This window comes from Phaenicophaeus curvirostris, chromosome 1 (genome assembly GCF_032191515.1).
Source record: "Phaenicophaeus curvirostris isolate KB17595 chromosome 1, BPBGC_Pcur_1.0, whole genome shotgun sequence".
Taxonomy (NCBI): domain Eukaryota; kingdom Metazoa; phylum Chordata; class Aves; order Cuculiformes; family Cuculidae; genus Phaenicophaeus; species Phaenicophaeus curvirostris.
This window is the reverse complement of record NC_091392.1, coordinates 114,666,320-114,684,284: the sequence shown is the minus strand read 5'-3', so window position 1 is coordinate 114,684,284 and position 17,965 is coordinate 114,666,320. Positions and strand designations below refer to the sequence as shown.

At 38.1% G+C, this 17,965-nt stretch overlaps 1 protein-coding gene across 2 annotated transcripts in view; it reads left to right on the top strand.

Annotated features, from left to right (window-relative positions):
• The window catches only part of KCNJ6 (potassium inwardly rectifying channel subfamily J member 6), a 163,626-nt gene that overhangs the window by 45,956 nt on the left and 99,705 nt on the right, over nucleotides 1-17,965 (top strand). The window contains exon 2 of one of the 2 annotated variants that reach the window (XM_069871393.1): nucleotides 4,174-4,222. The exons of the other annotated variant lie outside the window; for it this stretch is intronic. Coding sequence (XP_069727494.1) covers nucleotides 4,198-4,222 — 25 coding nt within the window. The 5' untranslated portion in view covers nucleotides 4,174-4,197. The remainder of the gene's footprint in view (nucleotides 1-4,173; nucleotides 4,223-17,965) is intronic. 2 annotated transcript variants of the gene reach the window in all.

The window sequence follows — 17,965 nt, the reverse complement described above, 5'->3', positions numbered from 1 at the left end:
GCACAGAAAGTCAGGCAATGAGAGCATTATACAAAGGCGTCTGATTTTCTGTGACTAGGAAGTGTGAGAGTGATATCAAGGCCACATTTCTTGTGTTAGCACTTAGGGTATCACATTAAACCTATTAATATTGCAATAGCATTATTATAATTTTAGATTAAATTCAATGCAAGGCAGGACACCGCGGTTTTAAGATTTTGTAGGATTGGACAACTGTTCATTTATATGGACTTCAGACCACTGACAGGCAAGCACAGAAACATTTTCTTCTAAAGTGACTAGATATATTCACTACAGCAGTTGTGGTATAGCACGTTAAAGAAGAAAGCAAAGATTCTCAGGCTTAGGAAACTGTCACCTGCTTGAATTTCCCTGTTTGAAAGAATAAAAGACTGAGAAATTTTATATAAGAGAAAAATCTTTAAACCTATCTGACTGTTCAGTGAGAAAAGGCACCATGAGTTGATAATATATTTTAAATTTAACAGTAGTGTCAAACAAACTTCAAAATAAACTAAGGTCAGGCATCTTAGTGAAAAGAAAAAGAAAATGAAATGTAAAAATGGGGGGGAAAGAAAGAAAGAAAAAGTAAACAGTTCCACTAGAAAAGGAAAGCTTGCAGCTTTTTCTTACACCCTCAGCTGAATGAAAGACCTCACCAACACTGCAAAAGGTATAAAGAATCATTTTAAACAGCCATTTGACTAGTTGAAGTTATCATACTTCACATGTCAATTTACATTTCACACACCCCTTCTTGCATCACAACAGTGTCATCTATTACTTACACTTTACTTCCATATCATTTAAAATATGAAGAGAAAGATTTCCTTATTTTTATGCATCCAAGAAGACAGTAGTCATGTCACACAGGTAAGCAAGGGTAACACACATCTGCATGCAGCCCAGTCTCTTAAAAGAGCAGAGTCTGTCTCTGCTGCTCCCCTAAGATTGTGGAAGATTTGGGTTCTTGGCCCCAGAAGAAGTCCACTGTCAGCAACAGCCTGTGGATTCAAACTCTTGCAGAAATAACTCCATGCTGACCATGTACATACAAAAAAAATAGATGAGCCCCACTGTGTTAAGACAGATGGAAAAATAAAGCTTACTTTCCTTCATGGGCTTCCTGAGGAATCTGCTTCTTAAAGTTGAGTTCTGTCCTGAAATGAAATGCTATGTTGTTTGTTCATTTGTCTGTTTTTTAAAAAAAGGCAAGTCTTACTGTGCTCTCAGTCTTTATCCAAAATCACATCTGCTGAAGTCAAGACCAAAATGATGTTGATTCCACCACCCCCCCCAAGAACTCATTCTGTCAGAAAGGATAGAATTCTTTGTTTATCTTCCAAGCCAAATTCCTTAGAGGTGTCCAAATTCTCTTAAAATGTGCCATTTTGATAAAGCAGACAAATGGAAAAACTTGCTTAGAGTTTTGAGAGGAACTTCATAGTACATATGTGTGCAGGTACCAGTGATCATTGGAGCAAGAGAAAGATGCAAAACGAGAGACTAAATTCACACAGATTCTAAACTTCAATGATAATCAAGGAAAAAATCCATTTTCAACTCTTTCAGTGATTTCAAATGCAGCAATTAGTTGAATCTTGTCTGTCATTTCTTGTTCTTTCAGACAGGGAAATTCAAGCAGGTGACAGTATCATAAGCCTGAGAACCTTTGCTTTCCTCTTTAACGTACTATACTGTAACTGCTGCAGTGAATATATCTAGGGGCTAAATGTTTCTGTGCTTGTCTGTTAGTGGTCTGAAGTCCTTACTGGAAGAAAAAGTCCATTCTGCTAGTGCTTGCCTCTACCAACCTCTTCAAAACAAATATTTGATCATTAGCAGAAGTCAGAGGCTCAAAAACTTCTAACCTCTCCTTATGTATTATATTCATTAATTTTACTTTAAAAACAAATGATATACTAGTCTCCTATGTCCTTGTGGTAGACCTCATCATTAGTAAAAAATATTAAATAATCTGCAAGAGCAAAGTATTAATATTTAAAATCACAGCTTGTTATTAGTCTAATAAATCCAGACTTCCATCTTCAGGGCTCAACAGTGTTCTTCCCCAACCATTCATTCCTGATAAACTGTAAAATCCCTAGTGGAAGGAGGTGTTTTATGGTCACATTGTAAAGCAACATGGACACAAATTACTAATGATTTTCACAGTGCTGTGCTTTTCTTTGATGAATACCATGCAAAAAATTGCCATACAGGACCTTTATTTAATTTTTTTTTTAACTAACACTCTTGTGCTATTTCTTTATTCCTCCTATTTTTTCTTCCATAGTAATGCATGAAGCTGATGCTGAACGCTGCATTATCAGCATGACTTAGGCATTAACCTCACTACAGATTCAGGACATAACCTTAAATGTTTTTCTTAATATAAAATGTTCTAAGGTGCATGCATACAGCCATGAAGCATTATCTGCTCATTTCATGCATGCCAATGTTTCCTATTACTGTGAAATATAAGCTTTTTGTTAGCAGAAGTCGAGCTTTCAGAAGTGCAAGTAGTAGCATCTTTGGTATGGAAATGTATTTTACATTTTTTTGCACCAGATAGAAGCCAGTACTGGGATAAGACAGAAATGGAGAAACCTCACCTCCACTCCAGTCATGAGATGATCCTACTCTTTTAAATAGAGCAGGAGGGGTAGCTCTTGAAACAGCCAGGCACCTCTGGAGCAGGGTTTGCTCATGTCATGGCCAAACAGCCTTGAAAGACTTCGTGAAATACTGTCAAGTAACACTTGCCAGGGACCATTCTTACACCATTCTCAGCCTGTGACTCAGCGCTGTTCATTGGTATAGACTTAGCTGAAGAGCGATGCCACCATGCTGAATCCTGTCCCCAGCCATTTCAGCCGCTACTGCAGGCCACCCTGCCCAGAAACCTGCACTTTGTCCCTGAGCTGAGATAAGGGGCAGAGAGCATCTGCTTGGGGTTGCTGTCCATTAGTCATATTTTGGAGGAAGTTGTCTCCTTTGCTGAGGTGTTTGGGGGGAAAAAAGGCTGCTTGGATTAAGAGCTGACATCTGCACACCCATGGCCGACAAGATCCCCTCTAGAAGCCTCAACAGAGGTGTAGGCAGGCTCCCACACCCACTGTTAATAAGTGTTGACACCCATCCCTTTTTCCTTTGGCTTTTCCAACTGGACTTGTCAGCTGTGGTTAAAACCAGTGAACTTCTGGGCTGTTTGCATTTTGATGACATCTGTGGGGTTAAGGACTAGCTCTACTTACTCACAGAGCTGAGACTTAGTCACCAAAGATCCTTGTATAGTTTCAGGGATCACAAGGGTGAGAACAGCCCACCACATCTTCTCAAATCCAGTTAATTAGAGTTTAAAGGGCTTTGAAGGGCTGAGTGCATTAATTCAGGCCAAACTCTAGCTCTGAAATCAGTAGACTAGACACAGCATCCATTGCTTTGTCTGCGTCGTGCTTTGGGTCATCATCGGTCCCTGCTAAGGGGAATTCCACCACATCCATGGGCTTAGGACTGACCAAACCTTTTGTCAAAACAGGCTTAGTTACAAGAGTTTCAACAAGTGTCTGAAACAGGAAAACAAAATTAGATTTAAAATATTATGCCAAAAACAAGTGACAAAGACAAGAAGGTTTGATTGGGAGTCCCTTATGTAGCAAAGAAATAAATGTCGCATTACTTCAGTCAGTTCATTTCAGTATCAGACCCAGTACCACAGCACTCACTCCAGCTTTCGTCTGAAATTTATTATTTCTAAGTAAGTGCTTGATTTCTTTCTATATGTCTGTTTTGTGGGATAGTCATGCTCATATCTTTTGTCAGGAAGTCCTAGAACACATGCAAATTCTAGTGCAGAGCACAAACAGAAGAGGATTTCCTCCTCCATTATCAGTTTGATTGTATAACTTCAATTACTCCAACTAGATACAGACACGCACACTCACACAGAAATAAATACAAGTTTTATATATCATAGTAGACACAGTCCCGAGACTGCAAAAATAAAGCTATTTAGGACTAAAGTTGCATCTTTAAATACAATAGAAATATATATAGGATTAATGTCCTTACCTCACAGTGATACTGACACTCAAGCATGTACTTATTTACATAAATTTTATATATATATATGTATATATATTTGTTTTTTTATTTTGTCTGTTCCCCCAGGAGAAGTCCAAAAGAGAAACAGAGATGGCCAAATTGACAGAGTCAATGAGTGAGTACAATAGGAAGTTCAATCACTTTCTTTTTCCATCTATTCCCCTCCCTTACATAATGCCACAAAACTAGAAAATAGCACTTGCATTCAAGGATCTCATTCAACCCTGTTCTTCACTCCTGACTTCATCAGAGATCATTCCACTCTTAAGGAAAAAGGAATCCCCAAAAGGAGGTCTGCCATTTCTTCATGCTCTTTTAAAATCAGCTGTATTTGGAGCTAAATCTAGCAAAGGACCTACTACATGTTTGACTTCGTGAGCCCGAGTTTTACTTAAACAGATTTGTGGATTTCATGAGTGCCTAATTTTCTTGACTTAGGTTAGTGCATTCCTTCACAAGTTTGCAAAAGTTCACGCTAAATCCACAGCAATTATTCAGAATTTCTGCCTGTGCCAAATTTTCCAATAAGATTAATTCCCAGAGATACATGTGGAAAGCTTTCCATTGATTTCACTGGTTTCTATGAGGTGTGCATTGTCTTAATTATGCAATCAACAAGAGGTAGTTGGTACTTCTGGCATAACATTGGATCTAGATAATGGAGTAGAGACCATAAACACTTCTAGCTGGGAGACTTAAACCAGATAATCTATTTCTGTGCAAAATTTTGAAACAATTTAGAAATAAATCCTTGCAAACCACTGTCTTTCCCAAAACTTATCTCCACAGCCTATGCAAGCTTAAATAATTTAACATTAAAAGGGAGAAATCTTTTACTCTGCTTAACCAGAGACTGTAGGAAGACAGAAACACAGACATGTGTAAGACTCATTTACATTAGAAAGTTGTTTCTGGTTATTTTTTTCTGTTTCTGTGCAGAAGGAGTGTTCCTAGGGTAGCACTTCCCTGCCTTTTGCTCTCACAGTTCACTTTGTTTCCTTTTGGAATCATTCTGTATATCTCCTTACATATGCCATTGCAGGGTAGAGTCCCCACTACTAGCTATAAAAAATGTTTCAGTATGAGAAACAACCTATTCCAGAAAAAACGTGGTGCAGATCTGGGAGATACAATAGAGGACACACAACATCCATGTACCAAAGGCCCTGTTCCTAACGCACAGATACAGGATGCAGAAGTCAATCCGAGAGCTCCTCTTTCCATGAGGAGAGCATTGCTATTCGGTAGCAGACTATGGGCGGTGGCGCGAGATACATGCCAACTGCTTATGGGTAGTTAAACTGCCATTGAAGCACCTGATGGAATTCTTGCCATGGAGGTGTGCATTGTTATCTGAATGCTATTGTGCCCACTTCTTCTCATCCATTGTCTGCATCTTGAAAGACCTGGCAAAATTCAAGTTTCTAAGGGAGATTCATAGATGAGTTTTTAAATTTTTGGGCTACCAACAGGTTCCACATTCCTATACTTTTTGCAGTATTCATAAGTAGAAAGAAGTGTTTCCCTAAGGTGCAGAAAAGCCTAGATCGTACAGTGAAAAAGTCAATATTATAGTTTAGGAAGGCCCAACAGGACAATGATATCAGACCCTAGAGAAACTCTCTGCTATAAGAAATGATACTTTCACTCCATTAATCTCTGTGGATATACAATGTAATTCTTAGGAACCATCCTGCAACCCCATCACTTTTCTGGTGTTACTGAATGCTAGATAGCCATGTAATTATGTCTTGATGGATGGGTAGGAAATGAGTGGAACACTAGAGGAACTTGTTAGTTATCCAAGGTGGAGTAATAGAAGTCATATCTACCCTATGCATTAGGTACTTGCAGGCTTTGCACAACCTTCTTAAACAAGGTGAAGGAATTTCACCAAAAAGCATTAGGGGAAAGCATGCAGAATGGTCTGAAGAGTCAAGAGGAGGAGCCTTTGTAAAACTTCATAATGGAACACATGCTCAAAAATGCACCGTGCAGTTCCTTTAGGATTCCTATTTGTCTTTCAGATTACTTTTGTTTGGCTTCTTTAAGGTAGCATACTTCTTAAAAGGATTTACTGCTGCTTTGTATGAGGATTTATTCATACTTCAGGCAAGCCTTTTATGAAATTTTCACATGATTTCATGACAGTTTTAAATATTTTTAATAAATCATAAAATGCATTGCAATCTGAAAAGAAAATTCTTAGTGAAAGTACCACAACACTTATTTTAAAGTCAGTGAAGATGAAAAGGAAATAAATGGAATGGGGAAGCAACAAGCTGGCATAAGGTGGGCCTTTGGTTTGGACTGCGCGGCTCTTTTCTTGGAACCAATATAGTAAAATTATTATCTGCCTTTCAGTTTCAACTGAGACCTGTGCTTCTTTTCTCTTCCTCTGTTCATATCTTTGCACATTTCCAGAAAAAATTAATCACCTTCCCTCCACTGCTCTATCTTTTTCCCTCTGTCAAAATGCCCTGATGAAGTTACCAAGCACTGCTCTCTGCCCCTTCTCCTCCATAAAGATTCTCTGGATGTTTTTGCAGTAAGAAAATCATCATACCTGAGATTCATGTCACATTGCACGCTAAGACAAAAACTGAGAGAGCACTGATGCAGTAGTTGTTCCAAGTCTGTTATCTTCGCCAGCAGGGATAACAGTCTGTATTTTTGTCACGTTTTGTATGTCTGTTCTCAGGGGATCTGTCACATTGTAGGGAAGACTGGTAAGGAAAAAAATGCTTTAATGCTTTCTGTCCTAGTTCTGGTTCTGTAGGACCTTTATGATGATGGAAAGATATGAGGCATCATGACAAAGCCCTGCACTTGTGTGTGTTGAGACAGCTGTCTTCCTTGAAAGATGGGAAAAAAAAAAAGAAAAAGCAAGAGGGGAAAATAATTTTAATACAACAGTTAATGTACAAACTAGAAATAAATGTTGTGATAATTTTTCTGGAATAGTCCCTTAGAGCTGATACAGAAGCAGAAATGCATACCAAATAAGACCACTCTTTGCCACAAGTTATTATTTTACAACACTTGCACAGAATTAATAGAAATTCACCATAATTACACTGAGCCCAGGGGAGCTGTCCAAGAATTTCTTTATAATATCTTAAAATCCATATGCATTTTGAAATATCTTTATAGCTTGAGTTGGGCAATTTTCCTCATGTAATCTCAGCATACTTAAAAGTGGAGGATATGAATGAAATCAGGAACAAAATAATTTTCCCTATTTTTTTGTTTTCTTCTGTCTCTGTTGTTCTCACTCTTCTCCTGCACTGGTGGTCATTTTTAATCCAAGTGATGCCATGATCTTGCCCACAAATAGCTAAAGCACACCAAACAAGGTAGGAGACCTAATACGAAGCAGTACAGGAAGGTATCAGATGTTCAGCCTGATGTATTTGGAAAACATGAAAAATTAGGTATTCAGAGAAACATCTTGTACAGAACTATTCAGTCCTCAGGAATGATCAGCATTTTGAATACTTTGGGAAATTACAATTATTACAAGACATATAGCAAGAAGCTATATTGGTGTTGTCTTGATAGTACCTAAGAGAAGTCACTTTAGGGTCTGGTGTTCTGATATTGAAAGGGATTTCCTCTCTAGTTCCATCAGTTTCTTGTCCTGCTACCCAGTTAGTTAAGGTGTGCAGCAAGTTCCTGTTGCCTTGGATGAAAGAAAGCTGTCAACATTATGACTCTTAATTGGCATCTGTGGGATGTCTGCCTTATGTCAGGGGCTAGCTGGTTGCTTCTTAAGCAACATGATGACTCGCCAGCTTGGATAGCACCTACAAAACTCTCCTCAGGGTCTTGATGTTTCTAAAAGCCCTGCCGGAGACATGCTCTTTCCTGAAGACCAAATGATAAAATGATTGCGTCACTTGTCTTTCATCCACACTAAATTCTGAGATCTCCAGGTGTACAGTCTGTACAAACTCTTCTCTTTAATGTGATAAGGAAGTCCATAGTCACTCTCATCTCCAAATTATGCAGAAGCATGGATCTAGTGTGCCACATGATGGCTGCAGCATAATCAATGTGTGGCATGAACAGTGTGAAGTTACTGGAGGCTAGAATCAAAAATGGGCATGATTGGTTGCCTTAAAGTATTTAAACAGAGAAGTGACATCCAATTAAAATGTTCTCTGACAGCAGGGGCACATCAGTAAACAGTCATGTTTGTTCTGCTACCTGGTTAAGCCACATGATACACCTTCAGCCAGGGGCAGAAGAGTTGGTTTAAAATAAGGATGTGCTTTCATTTGTTACAAAAATATGTACTCCAAATGTCTGTAAATTTAAATCCAAAACAATGAAATAACGAATACTGAGACCTTTGCTGGCTCCATAAAAAACCTGCTGAATTATGGATGCCATGAATTTTACAAGGGGGGTAAAAAGAAGAAAAATCAAGCTAACCTGAAATAATTTTGAAAGCAGACAAGCCCCAGGAGAAATTTGGTTTGTGATGGAGTGCTTTTCCCAAAAGCTTTATTTTTCTTGTCTCCAGTGTCTAAAGCTGAAGTGTTTTTATTACTCTCATACATGAAGAGAGGTTTTATAAAGAGAAAAATGTTTCTGCTTTGAGTTACATAAAAGTCACAGTATTTTCAGATTTACATGTGCCAGAGTAGTATGGAATTGTCTGAGAAGTTCTAATTATTTTGAATTATCTTTTTATGACATATGAAATATATGTGGTAAGCTAGAGTAAATATATATCCAATATACTCTCTCTTGCTATAGGAAATAATGGCCTTTCAGCTTCAACTTTTTTCTTCAGTCCTATACCTTTGTCTTTTTTTCAGAAACCTAATCTTTTTACTTGCACGTTATGAGTTGGTGGTGCATGCATAAATCCTCTTTTGTGTGAATACAACACCAGTTGTACATACACAGAGTCAGGACCTTGAAGAACTGTTCCTAAAGTCTGAGTGTCCATCTCATCAATCTAGAATACTGATTCTTTAGTCTCAGAAACCATTCCTAAGTACAAATATGCAGCTCAACACTTTCCACTGATATTAAGTACCGTCAATTTGTTAGAAAAAGCAGATGCTTACAATGCAAAATTCAAGTGCAGAAGCTCCAGAGCATTCAGAAATCTCATTCGAGAAAGACATTTGCCCATGCTTGAGGAAGCTAGAGCAATTTATTTTCAAGATGCCCAGTTACCCTTTTATGGTTTGCCTTTATATGAGGCTAGAAAGTAGAACAGGAAGGCTGGTTTTCCCACAATATTTACTTTTATCATTTCATACTTCTCTGTAAGAAAAGAGTTCTGTTGTGATAGCTATTTCTGGAGGAGTAGTTTTGTAGCAAATATTAAGTCACAGAGATAAATGTTTTATTAAGTAGAACATCTAATTATTGCTGATTCGATACTACATATATGTGTTGACAATATTTATTTCAAAATTAACTCCTTAAATCTTTGATCAAATTTCAATTACAAGTAACCAGGATATGTATTATTTTTATTATTAATAATAATAATATTGTTGTTGCTATTATTTCAGAGGAAAGTAGCTGATACTTCTGATGGAAGGAATAGAAAGAACAATGGTATTATCATTATATGAAAATACAGTCTTTTCTTGATGATAAAGGTGAGGTTTTGAAGGGAGAATGAAATTTTAAAACAGGAGTTAATTATGCAAGAAAACAAGAAGTTCTGTTATTTCACTGACACACTGGCGGGGGCTTAGAACATCTGTGAACAATAAGAAATGAAAGAAACTTGTCTTAATCAAGAAGCTGATTGAGGGTATTTCCAATCCTCAGGTTTACAATAACATGAAGAGTATTTGCTTCTCCTTGTCTGAGTTTTTAAGCGTCTTGTCTTCAATTTCTCTCTGCAAGTGTGAGGGAGAGAAATGGTCTTTTTTCCCAAATGAAAACTGAGTTTCCCATATAGTCATACGATTCTAGATGCTTAGATTATTCAAAAACACCTTAAATTTTTATATCACTGCTAATATTTCTTTGCTAAGCTAAAATCTTTGTGAAAATTAAGCTCAAAATATCAGGGATGAGATAACAAAGAGCTGAATTATGAATGAAGTAAAAAATTCTGGTTTTCTAGCTAGAAACAGTCATTACATGTAGGCTACATTGTACTGTTTCTGACTGAAACACAGGATTTCCTGTTACACCTTTAACCACATTTAGTCCATTGAGGTTGTAATTTTCTGTGGTAGGTGTGTGTTTCAATACTTCCCTGCTTTCATTAACTCAGGATCACCCATTTCTAAAACAGAGGCTATGTGCAGTCTGAAACTATTTAAGAATTCTTAGTGTCTTTCCCTTGCACTGCCATGGGCCATGGTGCAGCGAACACGAGTTTTCAGTCACATGCTTCATAGAGCAAACGCTCATCATCTATACTAAATCTAAGTCATCTAGACACAAAGCTATTAGATAAAACACCTTCACAGCTTCCCCCAGCACTGTACTCTACAGAACCAAATCCACAGTCGTATTTCATTAACATCTTCTGATTAGTGGTAGGGCTTCGCGGTTTTAATGGTCTTCTAATGCAAAGCTTTTTCTATATTTATTTAACATGCAGTTAAATCTTCCAAAGGTGCTAATCAACAATGGACTTCAGCTGGAGAAATGAGCAGTGTGCAGTCCTGAAAGAAAAGCCCACATGTAAAGAGCAGGAAGTTTATGTTCACTCAGGATAAAGAAGTCATGAAAAATGTTTGATCAACTGTCTTCACAGAGAGCAGATGAGTTGAATTAAATGGTGAAAAACAAGATCAATATTCCTGAAAGCTGTAGAATACTCTCTGACCTGGATCAAGCTTATTGAGCTTTCAAGCAGATAAGAGATCACAATGGATTTTAGTTTTAGGAAATAAGCATAGCATAATGAATAGCAAAGAATGCTGGTCAACAGTTAGTTAAAAACTATTTGATGTGAAATACCCCACTTCCTAGGGAGAGGGGCTCAGTTGTGTTATTCAATATAAACAATGAGAGAAAGGTCTTATAATGGTATATTTGACAGATGTCTTTTAAAAGCCTTATAATCGGGTATTAAATTAATCCCTAAAGCAAGGCTATATTCTCCCAGTATTTTTCACCTGCCTCCATTACTGTTCAAACATTTGACAAGGGATAATATGGACTATATTAACCATATTACAGGCAAAATAATGCCTATAAGTCAAAGGCTTTCCTATGTAAAGAACACATTAATTCAAAGTGTATTATTTCTGAACCACTGCCTGCACTCATAGCTCAAGCTCTTCTAACTTTATTTACTGCTATTCCTTTTACCATAAAATATCTTGAACTACATGGAGGAGAAAATGAAAAAGACTCCAGTGAGAGCCATTGCCACCAGTAAGACAGCTGTTAAAAGATAAACCAACAAGGAGGACGAGACCAGTAAGCTCTGCCATCTTTTGGGTCAGTGCAGCATTGTTTACAAACAGGGGGACAGCAGTGACTGTGCAATGGGGCTGTTCTGCTCCATTTGCCCCATGTTGCATAGATATATCTCTATAAAGGAAAGGAAAGACACAGTTCTGTGCACCTGCTGATCCCCACCATTAGCACTGCACACTGCATGAAATTCTGCCATTGAGATTGTTCCTTCTTCCTATTATGATCCCTCCTGTAAATAATTCCCGTCTCCTTTTTTCAAATATATGCCAACTTGCAGAACCACTCTCTAATCAACTCGTATTTAAACTCCAGATTTAGATTCTATAGTCCACTTCAGCATTCAAAGCCTCCAGTCCTTGTTGTCCTTTGCTGAACCCCCTCCACTTTGCCACTTCATAAGCACATTTCTTGATCTGCATACCTATAAGCAAAATAATGGAAAACAGAGAGGCTTGCACAAAAGAAAAAGAATACTGTTAGCAGCCAAAGCAGGCATGCAGCTCTTACTCACTTAATTGGCAATTAAAAAGGAATGCTTAAGAAATGTCGTGTTTCTTTCACTCAACAGAGAAGTAGCAGTAGCAAAGTTGTTTTGAGAAACCTAGCTCTTGCATTGGTATATCCCTTTACATCTGGAAATCTACTGGCTATTTGAGTCAGAACCTGTACGTCACACTTTCTGATCTTAATAAAAAGCAAGCTGCTGTAGCTGACCATTTCTGAGTGGCAGCCCAAATGATGGAGTAGTACCTTGGATAGGTGCATTTCTCATTACCCTTCCTGATAGCACCAACCTGGGGAGAAGGGAGATGGCTAAATGCAGATACTGGAAAACCTTAATACCATCACATCTGAGGAAATACTTTTCATAGAGCATGAAGTCTATGAAACTTGCCACAAAGTACTACAGAGTAGATAAAGAGTTTAAAAAAATCCTGGTAGGGATGGGCTGGTGGGCTACAAACATGCAGTTCAGTGACTCAGACAATAAAATGCAAGGAGATAGAAGGAGATGATCCACTAGGAGGAAGGTGAGAAGGAAGTGATCCACTAACCAGTAAAGATTAGGCAAAAAGATCTTTCACGGTGTGGTTCCACAGAAGAATTTCATGTCAATCTGCTTGAGAGATTGCTTTCTATCTCCTTCTTCATCATCTCTTAACATCATCTTTTACTATCGCCACCATCAGCCCCACATTAAGAGTATCACTCAGAAGTTATAACTTTACCTGTCTTCCTATACTTTTAAGGCCAGTGTCAGTATGGACCACCAGTGTCCGCCTGAGCAATAATAAGAGCTCCAAGCATGGCTATAAAGCTATTCCAGTTTGGTCCTGAGACATTAGAGATCCTATTATATTCGCAAAGGCAAGGTAGCAGTTTACAGAGAGACAGAGAACCTATGACACTTCTGAAGCTGCGAAGAGCCAGGTGCCACTGTTACAAGGGCTTTCACTGAGCTCTGTGCTTCCTCGGCAGGGACTTTCCTCACCCAGCTAGAGTGAGGACTGAGAGCAGTATGGCCAAAGAGACTGGAGGCAAAACCCACAATGTATTTGACTTGTATAAACATATATTTTCTGCCTCGTCTTCATCAAGTCATTCGAATTTTAGTGGTATGGTATATAAGTGATTTGGCTTAGTCCTTGAATGAAATTTAATTAGTTGTTTTATCTAGGAGGCCAGATCCGATGCTCCCATTTGATGCCAAATCTGTATCCATATGTGCTCATGCAGCTCACGCTTTATACATATAACAATATCAGGCTTGGTTCTGCTACAACTTATTGTGAATGACTGATAGAGAGATGATTATGCTTCCAAATCATGACACTTTAAATTACCATATTCGTTCATTCACAAGAACTAAATTCATGGAATGATTGTCATCGTCTGACATATTTATCATTGTCAAGCTGAGCCTGCTACCTCAACATCGCAGTTTTTCTCTGTTGCTCCTAGGATCTTACACAATGGAGTCCTGTCACGTGTCATGAAGCATTTGCTAATCTACCTGCAAATCAAAAGGACAACAAATGACATGACTACTTGTCCTTAAAAGTGGCACATTTTTGTTGAGTTTAGAAAACCTATACTTTAACTTGACAGATTTAGGAGGCAGTTTAAATATCTTGTTCTGCCCTGTTTTCTAGTATTGTCTGAATAGTTATTCTAATGATAGGCAAAGAATATTTTCCTCTGAAATCTACTGAAATATAGGAAATATATACTGGTGAACACTTCCTTATCTTTTTTCTTCTTTTTTTTTTTAATAAGGCAGAAAAGAACTATCTACAGACCTCCTGCTAAGTCACTTTGTTTCCTATGGCATATTATTCTTGCATGTGGTTGAGTGTCTTTTTGGTGATAACATTATGATTAGAGGAATATCACTAAGATCCAAGTAACTCATGCTGTTGTACTATTTTTTTGGTGAATGTTGTGTATTTTTAGTATCCATTCAATCATATGTGCTGGGCTGTAACGTTTAAATTAATGAAAAGCATGATCCAAAACCAATTAAAATGAACAGAAAAACTCCTACTGTTTTTCTGCCTCCCTAATTTTATGAAGTGCCCAAGATGTTAACATGAAAAGGAAAGAAGAAGACTCATGAACTCATTTAAATGATTCTTCATGTCAGTAACTGAACAAGTGGACCTCTGCATTAATTTATGACCCCACTGATTCCTTGTCGGGTAGAACAGTCCACGCAGTGTCAAGATCTGAAATAACATTGTGTTGCCATGTCTCGAACGTGTGATGGGTTTCTAAAGCCCAGTGTTGTCTTGGTTCATTCTGTGCCTCTTCTGCAAAAGATTCTGCTCTGGGTTTCGCCACACACTTGACTGACATTTATAGAACTCCCAAGGCCTGTTGAAAAAAAATATGCTTTTCACCTATAAGGGCAACTTTTAAAATTATGACATTTCAAAGCAGTGTGAAATGGTCTAAGTTTAAAGTACGTTTCTTCAAATCAGTACAGTTTACCCTTTCTTCTCTTTTGGGATAGTTTTGAAATAACCACACAGAAAAATGTTGGCAAATAGGTGGACTGGTAGCAAAGCTTGTGTTGGGCTGTTGGCACAAGTCTGTTGTTCACTGTTCAGAAACATCTGTAAAGCTTGTGCAAATGCCTGTAAAGAAAGACAGGGGTCCATTACTGAGAGTCCCTCCCTCTGAGGAAGAGAGCCATAAGGCAAAGTGGTCTCTGGCCACTTTCACAGCGTGAATGGAGAAGTCCAAATGGTAAACCTTTTAGCCATGAGAAGCCTGATTTGAACCCCTGGATAAATATTGTTGATGGAAGGGATTGACAGTGGTGTTTAAACTTCATTCTGTGGAAATTATTTTATTAGACTTAACGTGTCAAAGCATTTACAAGGGAGCCATTTCCAATAGATGTCTGTTCCGCCCCCAAACATCCCAGTGTTTTAGAGTGGCTCCTTGACTACCTCTGCCTTGCTAGGACAGTCCAGTTCTTCATGAAATGTTTCGCTGCTGCATGATGCTTTTTTGGATGCCCCAGCTGTAATCAGAGTCTTCTCTTCTCTGTCTCTCCCACTTCCACTTCCAAATCCTTGACAAAAGATCTTGCAGATCTATGTCTTCCCACTCAACAGCAGAAGGACTAGAAATGCTTCTTAAATACTCTTGAAATTGGTCAGTGAATTACATTTTTTTTACAGTTGTCACACTGAATGTGTAATAAACAGATTGTAATAGTGTATGTCTTAGAAAGGTAGGGTGAAAAATCAAATCCCAACATTAAACTCAATAAAGACCTTTACAGCAACCCTTGCATGTATTGTTGGTTTAAATGCAGTTACCCTTCTTCTATGCCATTAAATAAACAGTTGTAGCAAAAGCATTTAATAATTTAAGAATAAGAGGGGGCCAATAAGTAACCAAATTATCCAAAATTTATAATTTATAAGGAAAATGAGTGCTGAGAATGCATATTTTCAAGTTCTGCATTGCTGTTAGATAATGGGTTTGAATTTTAAGAAACTCCTACCAAACTTCCTTTGGAACAAAAGAGAGGTATACCACTGTATATTGGCAAAACCATTTTTTTTTTAAAAAAAAGAACATACGCTTAGAAGGGGGCTGGGGGAATCTCATCTTTATCAAGAGATTATAATTTCAAATTAAGTCTACATTGTGTGTTACTATAGAAACTCCCATTTTGTGGCATGTTTGTGGGGAAAAAGTCAAAAGTTGCATTTTAATGAAGGCAGATCACACATTAGCTTCTTCAGTAAAGCAAAATAAAATAGAAGTTTCTCTCAAAAATTGAATAATTATCCAAAATAATGTGAGCTAATTAAGGTCATGGGGAGGGGATATTAAATCCTGAAATGATAATTCATCATGTTCATTTTTCAACACTAGTCTCCACCTTACAGATTATGTATTAGATACTGTGGGAGTCTGATGGATTGAGAAGCCTGTTGCCATGGCAATATTTGCTGCTTTGCTGGTATTCCCTACAGAAAGTAAAGATTTTTTTTTCTACTCAGTTAGACAAATTGGCTATATATAGCAAGAGATGTTGGAGAACTGAAACAGCAGAATCTGGTGGGGGGAGCTGAGGGAAGGACTGACATTTGTAAGTGTTAAGGAATCACAATAGACTATATGTTGTTTGGGAGAGAGGGGGGCTGCTGAAAGAGAGAAGGAGAGAAAGGTAGAGGAAAAGAAGAAGGAAGGAAAGGAAGGGAGGGAGGAAGGGAGGGAGGGAAATAGGAAGGAAGGAAGGAAGGAAGGAAGGAAGGAAGGAAGGAAGGAAGGAAGGAAGGAAGGAAGGAAGGAAGGAAGGAAGGAAGGAAGGAAGGAAGGAAGGAAGGAAGGAAGGAAGGAAGGAAGGAAGGAAGGAGGGAGGGAAGGAGGGAGGGAAGGAGGGAGGGAGGGAGGGAGGGAGGGGAAAGGTGCTTGTATCAAACGTTCATAGAAGATCTTGGTCTAAGGGACAGGGAGTCCAGCAAAAGAGAACAGTAGTATTGCCCAAGACAAAGCCACTGCTGCTGTTGGTTTACTGTGCTCGAGGTGGTTTATAGCTTCAGGGAGGGCTAGAAGGTAAAAAATTCTAAAATGGAAAAAGAAAAAAAAATGGAATTTCTTACCACTGAAATTGTCAGTGTAAATCACAATTTGAGCTCCAAATATAAGCCGCCTTCTTCTGATCATTTTTTTTAGTCTCTGCTCACAGCATTTTTAAAGCAAGGTGTTGATACCATTTCCATCCTCCTCTTGGCATAGTGAAAGCAAATGTGCTTCAGTCAGATGTTAGGGAGTACTGTCTCTTATGTGCAGTTCAGTCTGTTTCTCAGAGGTGTGGGAAGAGTGTGACAGTGTGCTTTCATTTTAATATTAGCCCATCTCAGCCAAGCATCTATGGATTGTTGCAGAGGAAAAAAGAGACTGTTTCATTTCTTCCTCTATTCCACTCCTATCCCTATTATTTGCAGAAATGCACCAAGCAATCTACAGTATTTGCCCTGAGGTTTAGAAAGACACAATTCCAATGAGACTGACCTAGTAGCTCTAACTGTCCTCTGTTCTAGTTTCCTTTCCGCACCTCTATCAACTCTTTCTTCCCCCTTGTCATGCCAGGTACCCATTACAGGTTTTAATTTTTACAATATCAGAAACATACACTGACTTGTTCAAAAGAGAGTCTGCAGCAAATCATTAACACAGTTCTTGCACCAGAGAGTACACAGTTACAAGAAAGGAGACACCAATGAGGAATATGTACTTCAGTGACCACAACTGCCTGGTGGGGACATCCTGAGAAAATGTACTTTTAAAGGGTGAATAGACAGAGGAGTGAAGAGCAGGTCTATAACTAGAATCTAATTTATTGTGTTTTCTGAAAGGGAGAAGCAGCTTCAATTTAATAATAGAAAGAAAAGGTGCAAGCAAAGATACATAAAAAACTGGGAATACAGTTGCAACAGTGAACAGTGGAGTGGTATGTGAGAGTATATGTGAGCAGAAGGGAGGAAGAGGAAATCTTAGCAGCAGCTTTGCAGACTGTGTGTCAGCCTATTTATGTTATACAGAGTATGCATTATAGTAGTTTTAGTGATGTCATTCGATAGAAAAGACATACAAGATCATTATAAAAACTCTTAAGCAAGTAGTGAAGAAGTGAGGGAAAACCAGGGAAGTTTAAGATGATACTGAAATAATGAAATGTTAAGGAGACAGAAATAACAGAGTTCTGTTCACACCAATAACTAGAACTTGGAATGAAGACAAGGTAGATTTTTTGGAAGGGAGAGTAGGAAATTCTTCCTTACACATATTAGCATTCATCTGTGGGATGGACCTTAAGAAAATTAAACTAGAAATCAGAGAATTAATTACAATTCAATAGAAATATTGAAAAGATTGCAGGGTGATAGAGAAAGGAGAAAAATCCTAATATCCTACT